Source organism: Neoarius graeffei, chromosome 9 (assembly GCF_027579695.1).
Source record: "Neoarius graeffei isolate fNeoGra1 chromosome 9, fNeoGra1.pri, whole genome shotgun sequence".
NCBI classification, from domain to species: Eukaryota; Metazoa; Chordata; class Actinopteri; order Siluriformes; family Ariidae; genus Neoarius; species Neoarius graeffei.
Genome location: NC_083577.1, coordinates 60100970 through 60114066, shown reverse-complemented (window position 1 = coordinate 60114066; position 13097 = coordinate 60100970). Strand labels below are relative to the sequence as shown.

Sequence of the window (13097 nt, the reverse complement as noted above, 5' to 3'; positions counted from 1 at the left end):
TGGAAGGACCTGAAGCGAGCAGTTTATGTGAGGAAACCCACCAACATCCCAGAGTTGAAGCTGTTCTGTACGGAGGAATGGGCTAAAATTCCTCCAAGCCGGTGTGCAGGACTGATCAACAGTTACCGGAAACGTTTAGTTGCAGTTATTGCTGCAGAAGGGGGTCACACCAGATACTGAAAGCAAAGGTTCACATACTTTTGCCACTCACAGATATGTAATATTGGATCATTTCCCTTAATAAATAAATGACCAAATATAATATTTTTTGTCTCATTTGTTTTACTGGGTTCTCTTTATCTACTTTTAGGACTTGTGTGAAAATCTGATGTTTAAGGTCATATTTATGCAAAAATATAGAAAATTCTAAAGGATTCAGAAACTTTCAAGCACCACTGTATATTATATATAATGAAACCTGAATCTGAGAAAGGAGTAGGTAGTAAAAGGATATAAGGTCAAGAAGAGAACTGTGTGTGCGGTCATTCATACACAACTGTGACACCATTTCTGCTCTCAGTATCTCATCATCAGTCATGCCTAACAGAAGAGGAGGAGAAGAGAGGGAAAAATGAAAAGGCACTTTTTTTTTTTTTTACAGCTTTACAAGCAGGCAAGTATGTAAACTAAAAACGTAACCAGTAATGGATTCATTCTAAAACTTCTATTCAACTAAAAAGTCACCATATAAAATATAGTCGAGCAGAGTTTCCATTCTGAACAAGCAAACAAATCCTCGTTTCATAGAAATAAAAACGGTGTTAGGTTTTTTTTTCCACAACACTGAAAAGCAGAATACCAAAACGAAAATCATGTTTGGCAAGTTCGAGTGTTGATGGCAAACTCCAAGTGTCTGAACAGCCTGCCATAGTGCCTCTTGTACATAAATGCACATATTGCTTAACTGAAGGACTAAAAGACAAATAAAAAGCCACATCTGCACATATATTTATGTTTACAAATTCACGCAGTCACTAAACCCCATTACCTACATTTTAGTACAAGGTTCCTCCATGCATGCCATTTTTATTACTACTCCTTACAGACCTGCTATACTATTTAACAGTTATTCAGGCAAAATAACCACCAAGACGAGGTTATTGTTCAATGATATTCACTGAGCCTGAGGCAGATAACTGTTTTCGTATAAATACAGATATTTATTCATTTTAAATCATTCAAAAAAATAATTTCAATCTTCAAAAGTGGCACGCAAATGTAAATGAGCACAGGCTTGTCTCACTCATCTATGCTGACTCACAAATTCATTTCATGTTTCAAAACAAAGTATCACAATTCCATCTTACAGTACCTCTGAATAGTTTTAGACTTCAAGCATCTTTAGTGCTTTTATAAACATTTTTTTCATAATTTGTAATTCCTCACTTACGGTAACAAATCGACTGGCAGCCATTTTGCCGAGCTGCTTGAGGTCATCAAGAAATAGTCCGAATTTCTAGACCAAATTAGCGCGTGCAATTTTCTATAAAATCACCTGTGTATTTAGACTAAAAATTGTCTGCATTAGTTTAGTTCCCCCCTTACTAAAACAAAGCATTATTCAAGCTGTTAAAATATTATGCTTAAATTCACATGAACTCTGACCAAATTTGATGAAGATCATTGGAATTTTTGCTCATTTTAGGTTTGTTCAGACCTTACCTTACACAACTTTGAGGAATAAAGTCTACTGAGAAGAAGATAATTTATGACCTTATACACAAAAGCCCATTTATATAAAACATATAGAAAGTGCCACGGTGTCGTTAGTACTAACCCAGGTGTACGCGGAGGCTGCACAATATGACGAGGAACGTGAGCGCCCCCTCTAACATGGGTCTTTCCTGCTCTGCATCCAGCACTGCATTCTGGTGTTGCGATGCCATCGTCAACAAGTCCACTACTTTAAACCTGACATGCAAGCACAAAAATGCTTTTAACTGGAATGGGAGTATCTCGAATGATTTAATTTCAATACAAAATGTACCATCTTGCTAACAAATAACATTATACAAAGCAATGACTGCAAAAAAACATGAACAGCATGGCTTCATGCCTTTCTGTTTGATAGAAATGAAGCCAAAATTCTTCTGCCATGTCATATTTGGAGCCAGAGTCTACGCAGGAGAGGCGAGAGTCAAAGTCAGGTACACTTATTTGGTAGGCCTGCCCCCTTCTCCCTATAGACCCTTTTCACGTGACATCACGACAAACGCGGCCGCCATTTTGGACATGAAGTACCAGTAGTCTACCACAGCCAACAACGAGGAACGATGCCGAAGCATCGAAAGGAATATAGCCATCAAAGAAAGTTTTTACTTTCAGCAAGACTTCCATCATGCCATTATATTGTTGTGCACCTGGATGTAGTAACCATCAACACACAAGGCAAGATTTATCATTTTATCGGATCCCGACAGATGCTGACCGACGGAGAAGATGGATGGTCTCTAAAATACTGGCAAAATGATGTTTATTGACATAGCAATCGTGTGTAACGGGAAGCATTTGCATATCCAAAGTGTTGTGTTTACATCAAAGATAAAATAAACCGATATGACAACGACTGCTGCTGCCAGGTTGGGGACACAAACTAGTAGAAAGGAAGTGTGCCAACAGTGTCAACACACTTCCTCTGTGGTCGATTCTGCTTTAAGGTAAGCTGCATTTAATTATTCATCTGCTGTGGGTTTGGAATCGGTAGCCTGACCGATTCGTTCATGTTTGTGGTGCCGTTTGTTTGTTGACGCGTGTTGAAATGGAAGATTGGTTGTTGACATGATTTCCAGTGATGCTTTGGCGCTGCTGTGGATCAGATGTGTTGAGTAGCCTGACTGTTTTTTTTTTCTTGCGTGTGGTATCATTGCTGACGCGAGGTTGTTTTTTGAACATGCCAATGCGGACACGATTTCCCCTGATGAGTCATGACTTCAGACGCGATGCGTGTGTGGAGGTGTGGAGTCCGCGTGATGTGTGTGTAAGATAGGCTTCTCATGTGTTTGGAGATCCGCGCTCTGAGACAAGCGCAAGTGCAAGCATCCCCCCAGGGAAAAAAAGGGACCCCCCCGAAAATATCGGCATAGTTCGAACGCTGGGTTGGAGAAAGTAATGGCAAATAGTGAGTGCACAAACCATAGAAGGTAAACTGTACACAGCGCCAGGGCAGTGTGATGGTATGTCTACTTTTAGATTGTGTTAGCTTATCAATGAACACACTCGTCACTCGACGAGTTTCACGTCTTTACGACGGATACTTAAATGTGTGTTAGGTATTATTGTTGCAGTCTAAGCAGTCATTGTAGCAGCTAGATGAGCGAGAACCGAAAGGGTCTGTGCCATAAACCGGTATTTCTTCATGTCCAAAATGGCGGTCGCGTTTACGAAGGTCACGTGAGTGAAAAGGGTCTATACCAAGGTCCAGCATGTCACCAAGGCTGTCAATCACTTCATTCCCATGTATCTACACTATGATAATTTAAAAATAAATAAATATATAAATAGGGGGAAAAATAAAATTTGCAGATGATATCTGCATAGGACTTCAAATTAGATGCTGTAGATGGAAAGACAGTTTAGGAAAAAAAGGCAAATGACCTGGAAAATAGGCCGTTTGGTCATTGAAACGCATGCGAATGGGTGGTGCTATACATGTATACCCTGCCAGCAGGGGCACAAGACCTGCAATTGCTTCACTTTGAGACGTCACATTGTGCATGTTTTTGCAGTCATTGACGCAAAAGTACACAATCATGTTTGACCAGAAAAACAGATTGAGACAATGGGTGATAAACCAGAAAGAGCAGTGGAAGCATCTGAGCCACACCTCTCAAACACTGAAGAAATAAAGTAGTCTGGGTCTAGTCGTGAGGCACACACCTGGATGGAAAGAGGGGGCAGCACACACACAAACAAACAAACAAAGTCTCAATGATGCAGATTTTTACGTATGAATAGCGGCTGTCAAACAGGTCTCCTGCACAAAAATTTACTAGGTTTGATTATCTCTAAATACATCACATAAAATATGCTTTCTAAATAACTAGCAGTAACTTTCCCCATTTACTCAACATTTCGCCATAGTTAAGACATAACAGCTCTTTATACTCACTCCGTACCAAAAGCAAAAACACACCGTCTTGATTTGTTAACTAAAAAGTCAACCATTACTCATGACAAGCTGAGATGATGAAGCTTTCAAAAGCACGTCAGTTTTATGCAGAAAGCAGCCTGCAGTGTTTTATACACAGTGGCTAGCTCCTGAGCACTTCACTTCGCAGCTGTGTTTCATGACATTTCCAAGTAAAACATGATTACGATCTATGCCACAACAACATGTAGCACAGATTTCAGCAACAACTCATGTTTATGCCTGTAAATGGACTTTTTTTAAAACCAGCCCTGTTACGTATGCAGTCTAAAGTAAAACGCTGATAATTGGACAGGGTCAAAATCAGTGACTACAAAATAATACCTGTAACAGGAAGATGTCTGGGTCGATCATAGAGTTGCAGAAGTGAGACTGGACGTATGTCATAGCCTGCCCTTTAATTTGTAATCCATTCCTCACCCACATGTTGCTGTGAATTTCAGACAAACATGCCTACACACACACACACACACACACACACACACACGTTAAAATGTACACTTTCAAAACTGTACAGAAATCATATTACACAAGGTGAAGCTGTTCTGTGCCCTAGTTCATGTACTACCTCACTTAAAGTCCCAGTCACATACGAAACACATCAAAAACACACCAAAAAAAACCCCAAAAATATTTTAATTCCTCTTCAGTCTTCCATAATGAAAAAGTGACAGATATTGTGTTTTCCCACCTGACTGTATAACAAAATGCTAGAGCATGAACTGTATTTACTGCAAGATGTGTAAAAGATGCGAGGCCCCCACACACACACCAAAAATTCAAATTTCAGACCTTTTTGTTTTCACAATTTTAGCAGCATTCCCATGCCACTTAAAGTGCCATTCCACCATTGGATGTATTTTTTTGGCATAAAATACAATATATTTTATGACAACATGACTAGACAGAGAAATCTTTTAGCTTCAAAATGATATATCAAACAATTTTTTGACAACGACAAGTATATTAATTTTGCGACCAAAGTCACCTACCCTTTTAATTTCCGCGCGGTAGTGAAACGTGATGTCATCGGCAGGTTCCCCTTCTTGTGTACCACGTCACGTGTGACGTGGCACAGATTATCAGCAATGGCGGATAGAACGCGATTGTCAGCTTCAGAAAAGAAGCGAAGGAAAATAGCAAGTGATGCCCAAAAGAGACGGTCGATGGTGAATATCGGCACAGCAATCGACAAGTGGAAATCGCGTTCTATCCGCCATTGCTGATAATCTGTGCCACGTACACAAGAAGGGGACCCTGCCGATGACATCACGTTTCACTACTGCGCAGAAGTTAAAAGGGTAGGTGACTTTGGTCGCAAAATTAATATACTTGTCGTTGTCAAAAAATTATGTTTGATATATCATTTTGAAGCTAAAAGATTTCTCTGTCTAGTCATGTTGTCATAAAATATATTGTATTTTATGCCAAAGAATACATCCAATGGTGGAATGGCACTTTAACTAGACTGACCAAGAAGATTCTAAGCATATCAGTACAAAGCAAGCTCAACTCTAACAAAAATGTAATCATCTATTCAACACCAGTTGACATACACCATATAGTCTTATGGTTGCCCAACACCTTAGTTGGTGGCTTTTCCTTTAAATCGGTCACCTGGTGGAGGGAACAGAGCTTCTTGCTGAGCATCTATTCGAGCTGCATCTCTATCCAGGCCCCAGGTGTTAGTTACCTGTATCTGAAGAGGATGCACCATAATCTTCATCAGCATTTCCTGATCAGGAAGGAGACTGTCCAAGTCCAGCCCCTGACACTTCACCGCCTGGACCAAATCAGAAACAGGACCACATCAGATTTTCTAAAAGTTAATTTATAAGAGCAAATTAACGAGAATGCTTCCATCTCCATAGGGAAGGAAAGGAATTGTGTTCTGGTTCTGCTGTTCCATTTTTAATAACAAAACTACTGTCTATGCAAATACTGAATAATTTAAGATTTTGTTACCTTGCTAAGGAACATGGCATAGTAGCGGTGCAACGGTAAATGAAACGTTATTTGATTGGGAGCAGGCTGAAAAGGGGGGGAAAAAAAAAATTAAACAATCCAGACCTGTGCACAAATAGAGAAACTTCATTGTGACGAACATGAACAGCAAACAAACAAATACTATACCTCATCAACAAAGCCAATGGCATCAAACCATATCTGTAAAGTCTCCAGGCAATAGCGTGCCACTGTTTTAGTGTACTCTTGTGTTTCCTGTCAACAAAATCAATCATGCAGACATCCTGAACATCCCTCTTTATTTCACTTCTGAATTGTCAATGTGTTTCACCCAAGTCAGTTATAATGTAAGGACTGGCTTATTACAAGGTCATTTGGCACACATCTGCCAGTGTGCTTAACTCCCTCTAAAATTATAAGGCTAATATGCATTTAAAATAGAGCAAGTGCATTTCAATCAGGACTTTACTTTGACTTTGCAGTGCGTGAGCAGCCCCCACATGGGCTGAGCACAGGCCTCTAGTTCAGCAGCAAAAGCTGCGTAGTACGTCTGGGATTCAAACTCCACGTGCTCGTTCAGCTCCCTCTTGTTCAGATTCATTCCTGGAGAGAAAAAAAAAAAGATAGATAATAAAGACAGACAGGATTATAATCCATTATTCTGACAAGACAAACAAGTAAACGGATCACGTATGTAAAAGCCTCAAGCAAATGAATAAATATAGATGGAAAAACATTTATTACGAATACTTTATTGTCCACAACGTGGAAATTTGTCTTCAGTTTCACCACAAACATTTAAACAATTAAACATTAAAATCACAATACGCAAATCAAGCATTCAAGCACTACATTTTGTAAAAACAGAAGAGGAGAAAACCAAGTTACTATAAAAATACATTAGCACTCAAAAGAGTGTTTAAAAGAATGAAATAGCTGAAAAGTAATAAATATCATATATAATAATAAATAAGTAATCAAACCAATAAAAAGGACTGGGGTGAATCAAGTAAGAATCCCTGTATTATTTATCGCCCTTATTCCTTTTGGGACGAAGGAGTTTTTAAAGATGTTCTTATTAGCGTCGGGCACTCTAAAACTCTAATTAGGCATTCAATTATACATATGCAAGTCATTTCACAAAAACTCCATAAAACCAAGGATGATCAGGTGTTACAATGAAACTGAAACTGCCAAAACCACTGAAGCTACAACGAAACTGACCTTGAAAAAAGGAGACAAAGCTCATCCAGAGCATGAGCAGCGAGTGATCCTCCAGAAAACGCTTCGCTACACTTTGGTGAGAGAGAATATTAATAAAGTCGCTAACTAAAGGCCAGTAGGTGTTATTCTTCAACAAGGCTTCACCACAGTTTACCACCACATGACGATTGTTCTCTTCATCTACAACAAAAGAGGGGGGAAAAAAAGTTTAACCACATACACAAGTTACAAGGTGAAAAGATAGTCTGAATGATTCAAGTCCTCCGCATTCACTTTTTTTTTTTAATATAAAATACATGTGGTGAACACCATGGACTTTTTTACATCTACAATAATAATTTTCCTACACTGAAATGCTTCTATTTTGCATGCATTTCAAACAAATGCAAAGCTATGACAGCCAGTGTAGGACTCATGAATTTATTAGAGTTGCAAAAACATGATCAAAGCATGACACTCACTCGGAGATCACACTTTGCTTGCGCGGTTTGAGTCAACTTTTAGCAGACTGAATGTGTGGACCATCTTGTTTGATAAACTGGCTCCTTCAAGGGGAACTGAAGGCAAAAATTATTATCAAAATTCTATTTATTTCATTTTATAAAATGTAGGAATGCATTTCTGTTAGCTATTTTGTCACTGCTATAGCAAGTTATGAGTGTTTGAAATATGCTCTGTAATATATCAGTCCATATGTCAAAGCAATGGCTGTAAATGAGATTCGCTGAGACCCGTGCAAGACATCGTAGGACGGAAGTAAAACGTACAGCAGAAATCAAAGCGATCAACATCTGCCAACATTGTCAAAAGACGCACACGCCCTCTTTCGAATGCGGACGTGATCAAGCCGGAAGTTTTCCGTGTCCGAAATCGCTCCCTACTCACTATGTAGGGCACTATATAGTGGGGACGCCATTTTTGTAGTGCTGTCCGAAACCTTAATGAGGATTATGTGGGAAATGCACTCAGTATAATATGTATTTATCACAAAAATACATGCATGCATGCATTTATTATTTTGAAAACCCACCAGCCGCCTGATCTGGCACATTTTAATTGTGTGACAGTAATGGCGTAAATACCAGCGCGACAGACTAGTCCTTATCCTGTCGTTTTTCCGACTCTTCTCTACTCCACGTTGGTTCGAAGTCATACGGAATAAGGCCAAATAAAAAAAAAATAGTGTGTTTCCGGTAACCCGACCGATCGAGAATTTCCACGTCGAAATTGCCGACCGTAAAGTTTTTATTACAAATTTCCCTCGATATTTTAGTGCAAGTGGCGTTAGTTTGTCATAATTTTTTGTTTCAACGCATTCAAGTTGTGAAAGAAATGATAAAAAGTAAAATGTTTCGCCACTTCTATCAGCCCTCCTGCATAAACATGGAAGTGCACTTGTATACTGAAGGAGGAAGGAAAACTGAGCCGAGCCACCATTTTGAATCCTCATTCAAGGCTGTAATGCAAATTGCTTCCTTTTCAGTATACAAGTGCACTTCCATGGCAGGGAAAAACACTACGTTTTGCCGCCTATGTAGTCCCCTATTTATACAAATAGGAGTCATTCAGGATTCAGCCATGTTTTTGCTCGACCCAAGTTCTACAGTAGGCTAGGCTAGGCCGTCTGCTTTTAATGGAAGTAGCCTAGGACGTTATTTTCACGTTATTTCTTGATAAGGTGTTTTCACGTTATTACATGAAAATATCATGAAATATCGCTTCCGTAGATCATAACTCGACCTCTCGCGATATTTTTTTTTATTCGTTTAAAGATTTAAAACACTTTTATTATGATGTGTGGTATAAAGGATTCTGTGCCAAAATACTATTTTGTAAGATGTTTACTTGTGTTAATTTTTTCGAACAAAAAAAAAAAAAAAAAACCCTTTCCTACCTACCGACCTTATTTTAGTATTTCATGTTACCGGAAACACACTATTTTTTTTTTTGGCCTAATCTCCATGTCACACACGCGAGGGAGATGGATGGATGGATGTGCAGAAAGTACAGAATAAAAATATAGTCTCAGTGTGTGTGTGTTTTTATATATAAAATATTTTATATATATATATAAATAAAATAAACAAAACACACACTCGAGGCGCAAACAGTACAAAGGCTAAGCGAGGACAAGAACGAGAAACAGGCACAAGGATCGTGAAACAGGAAATCAAGACAACAGGTAGAAAGGCTTGATCATGCATATCGTAATACTTCGCAAATGCATCAGCACAGTCCTTCCTTAACTGAGCTCAGGTGTGCCTTGTTCACAGAGTCTACTTGGCACGTGCGTGCAGCCTGAGGCATGCTTTCAGGTGCACACGCCACGCTTTCAGGTGCACACGCCACAGCGTGCAGGACTGACACTCCATCACTGATGAAGCTGGTGAATCTCGAAATTAATCTAAATTGGAATGATATGGGCGGCACGGTGGTGTAGTGGTTAGCGCTGTCGCCTCACAGCAAGAAGGTCCTGGGTTCGAGCCCCGGGTCCGGCGAGGGCCTTTCTGTGTGGAGTTTGCATGTTCTCCCCGTGTCCGCGTGGGTTTCCTCCGGGTGCTCCGGTTTCCCCCACAGTCCAAAGACATGCAGGTTAGGTTAACTGGTGACTCTAAATTGACCGTAGGTGTGAATGTGAGTGTGAATGGTTGTCTGTGTCTATGTGTCAGCCCTGTGATGACCTGGCGACTTGTCCAGGGTGTACCCCGCCTTTCGCCCGTAGTCAGCTGGGATAGGCTCCAGCTTGCCTGCGACCCTGTAGAAGGATAAAGCGGCTAGAGATAATGAGATGAGATGGAATGATATGGTGATCTGGCTAGATCAATGTTTAAAAATGACTTCAGTTCCCCTTTAAGCAACATGATCTTTGCAGCTTCACTTCAGCAAGATTAACTAGAACCGTGAGTAAACTCACTATAGGAGTACCCCCTGCTTATAAGCCTGTCCTGGATTGCCATATGTAAAGGGAATAAGTTGAATTATCTTCCCTTTGAAACACTGGACTGGGATCATTTTCTTTCATGTATATCTTAAGGTGGTATACTGCAACGGTATAAAGTTTCATCAAAATCCATCAAACTGTTTAGGAGGAGTTGCACTTATAAGATGGACAATGTGATTCCTACACCCCCACCCCAAACTTTGTTTGCCGGGGGGGGGGGGGGGGGGGTGGTCTCATCTCATCTCATTATAAAAAAAAAAAAACTTGGACATAACATTGGGTAGAAATATTTATGGTTTCTTAAAGCCGATTTGAAGTTTGTTCAACTTCAATCACAATGGTATTCGAGGAGTCGTCCCCCCCCCCCAAAGTGCCATGCATTTAACTAGTCTGTAGTACAATAAATTATATTCAAATTAAACACTCCCTGATCAAACCTATCACCAGCATCATCTGTTAAAGCCTCACATCTCTGTACTGCAGATTTATATAGACTCAGTTAATCCATCACGCAAGTGCACTTTGTAGGCATCACTCAACACCAACAAATTAAGACCAGCATGTATGTTTACCTTGCAGTTCACTCTTGATAAGGCAGCTCTCCATCATGTAGAGCAGTACAGTGACCATGATGTCCAGCAGCTGGCACTCCTCAGTGACGTGACGTGCTAATTCTTCATTACTGAACAGCTGCACGCTGATATGAACTATTCGGTTGGACATCGTGTCTGATTCATGGCTCTTCATCAGAGTCTTCATGATAAAGGCATAGTGCTGGACAAACGTTTTAGTGAAAGTGATCTGAAGGGGAAAGTCAAATGGCTTATGAATCTGCCAGCCACTTAGGTTCATAATACATTATCCAATTGCTCTGTGAAGAAGTATTGCAAAAAATAAAATGCAATGTAATCCAATAAAATGAAAGCATGTCTGAGGAAGTATACGCTCTTGCACCAAGTGATCATAAATAAATATATAAATAAGAATCCTAACTCGCACAGACTGCTTTAGTAGGAAATGTGTACCTTATAGTCTTGATCTGGCAACATGTTGAGTAAAAAAGTAACCATCTTCTGTGGAAACTCGTATTTAATAGTCCAAAACAATAACTCCTCTAAAAAACATTTATGTTTTAGAATGTCCATTATAGATGAATCTACAAGAAAGGAAACAAACCATCAGAAACCTCTCTTTCCAGATAAAATAAATTAAACAAAATAATAAATCAAGAGCAAGAACAGTGTGATGACGTCATTCACCTTTGGTACTGCTACTCAGCTTTACTCTCTTCCTCTGGCCTACACTCTGCCCTCCATCCTGATCTTCCTGTTTTAAAAAAATAAAATAAAATAATAATAATATTTTATATTATATATATATATATATATATATATATAAATAAATAAAGGTACATCTTATTTAGACAGCACTGAGCTTCTAAAAATAAATAAATAAATAAAAATGTATTATTAGCTGCAACAGTGCTTAAAACACAGCATGATATTCTCTTGTATGCAAATAAGCACTGACAGGGCAATTTGAATGTGAGTGTTGTGGCATAATCAGTACATAGAGCATATTACATCTTATTACTCCTGAGAAAACAGCCGGTAGCTCCATCATGAAAGACTCATTTAATTCTTACCTCTTTATTTTCCTCATTTGGACTGACTGCTGCTGTGGCCCCTAAGACAAAACAAAATAATAAATAATTGTGCAAAAGCTTTTGAAGAATATCTTCTGGAACACATCTGGAAATAAAAGCAGCAGCTGACCAATAAGAAGGAAGAGTTACCCAGGAGGCCAAGTGCTCCAGTTCCAGCCCCAGCTGAAGAGTCTGTTGTCCCTGCCGACCCTTTATCCTCCACAGACACCAGGCCGGAATTTTTGAGTGCCGACAGGTACTTCTCATAGTTTCTCTTTGCATACATATTCTCCTCTTGACCTGCGGTCAGACAGAAATAAAGAAATGTAAAACATGGCTCCCTTCAGTGCCCCCCCCAAAAAAAAAAAAAACACCACGCCCCTTGCTTTAATATTACAGCTTTTATAACTTCATGATAGTTTACATCAGAGTTCAGATGTGGGTGACTGTAGTCTGACACCAACAGCACATAACATGTATTGTTACCAAGTAGTAACAATTAGCTTTCCAGGACAGTCTGCCATTCTAGACATTTCGTGACAGCTGCTAACTTTGTCTGAAAAATCTTACAGTAGGATAAAGTAGAAACACCATATGATAACTTTTTTGCAAGTAATTTACTGGATGTGGGATACTTTCTGCAATTATATTACAGTGGTGCTTGAAAGTTTGTGAACCCTTTAGAATTTATTTCTGCATAAATATGACCTAAAACAACATCAGATTTTCACACAAGTCCTAAAAGTAGATAAAGAGAACCCAGTTAAACAAATGAGACAAAGTTATAATACTTGGTCATTTATTTATTGAGAAAAATGATCCAATATTACATATCTGTGAGTGGCAAAAGTATGTGAACCTCTAGGATTAGCAGTTCATTTGAAGGTGAAATTAGAGTCAGGTGTTTTCAATCAATGGGATGACAATCAGGTGTGAGTGGGCACCCTGTTTTATTTAAAGAACAGGGATCTATCAAAGTCTGATCTTCACAACACGTTTGTGGAAGTGTATCATGGCATGAACAAAGGAGATTTCTGAAGACCTCAGAAAAAGCGTTGTTGATGCTCATCAGGCTGGAAAAGGTTACAAAACCATCTCTAAAGAGTTTGGACTCCACCAATCCACAGTCAGACAGATTGTGTACAAATGGAGGAAATTCAAGACCATCGTTACCC

At 39.3% G+C, this 13097-nt stretch overlaps 1 protein-coding gene across 3 annotated transcripts in view; it reads right to left on the bottom strand.

The window, feature by feature from the left end:
- Positions 1–13097, bottom strand: part of ubr3 (ubiquitin protein ligase E3 component n-recognin 3) — a 111521-nt gene that overhangs the window by 84361 nt on the left and 14063 nt on the right. For all 3 annotated transcript variants that reach the window (XM_060929990.1, XM_060929991.1, XM_060929992.1), the window contains exons 4-17: positions 12073–12222; positions 11923–11963; positions 11537–11603; positions 11303–11433; positions 10850–11078; positions 7337–7516; positions 6582–6715; positions 6281–6367; positions 6113–6178; positions 5841–5930; positions 4472–4600; positions 3824–3876; positions 1778–1911; positions 455–540 (exon numbers count right to left, since the gene is read on the bottom strand). In XM_060929990.1, the coding sequence (XP_060785973.1) occupies positions 455–540; positions 1778–1911; positions 3824–3876; positions 4472–4600; positions 5841–5930; positions 6113–6178; positions 6281–6367; positions 6582–6715; positions 7337–7516; positions 10850–11078; positions 11303–11433; positions 11537–11603; positions 11923–11963; positions 12073–12222 (1577 nt within the window). The remainder of the gene's footprint in view (positions 1–454; positions 541–1777; positions 1912–3823; positions 3877–4471; positions 4601–5840; positions 5931–6112; positions 6179–6280; positions 6368–6581; positions 6716–7336; positions 7517–10849; positions 11079–11302; positions 11434–11536; positions 11604–11922; positions 11964–12072; positions 12223–13097) is intronic.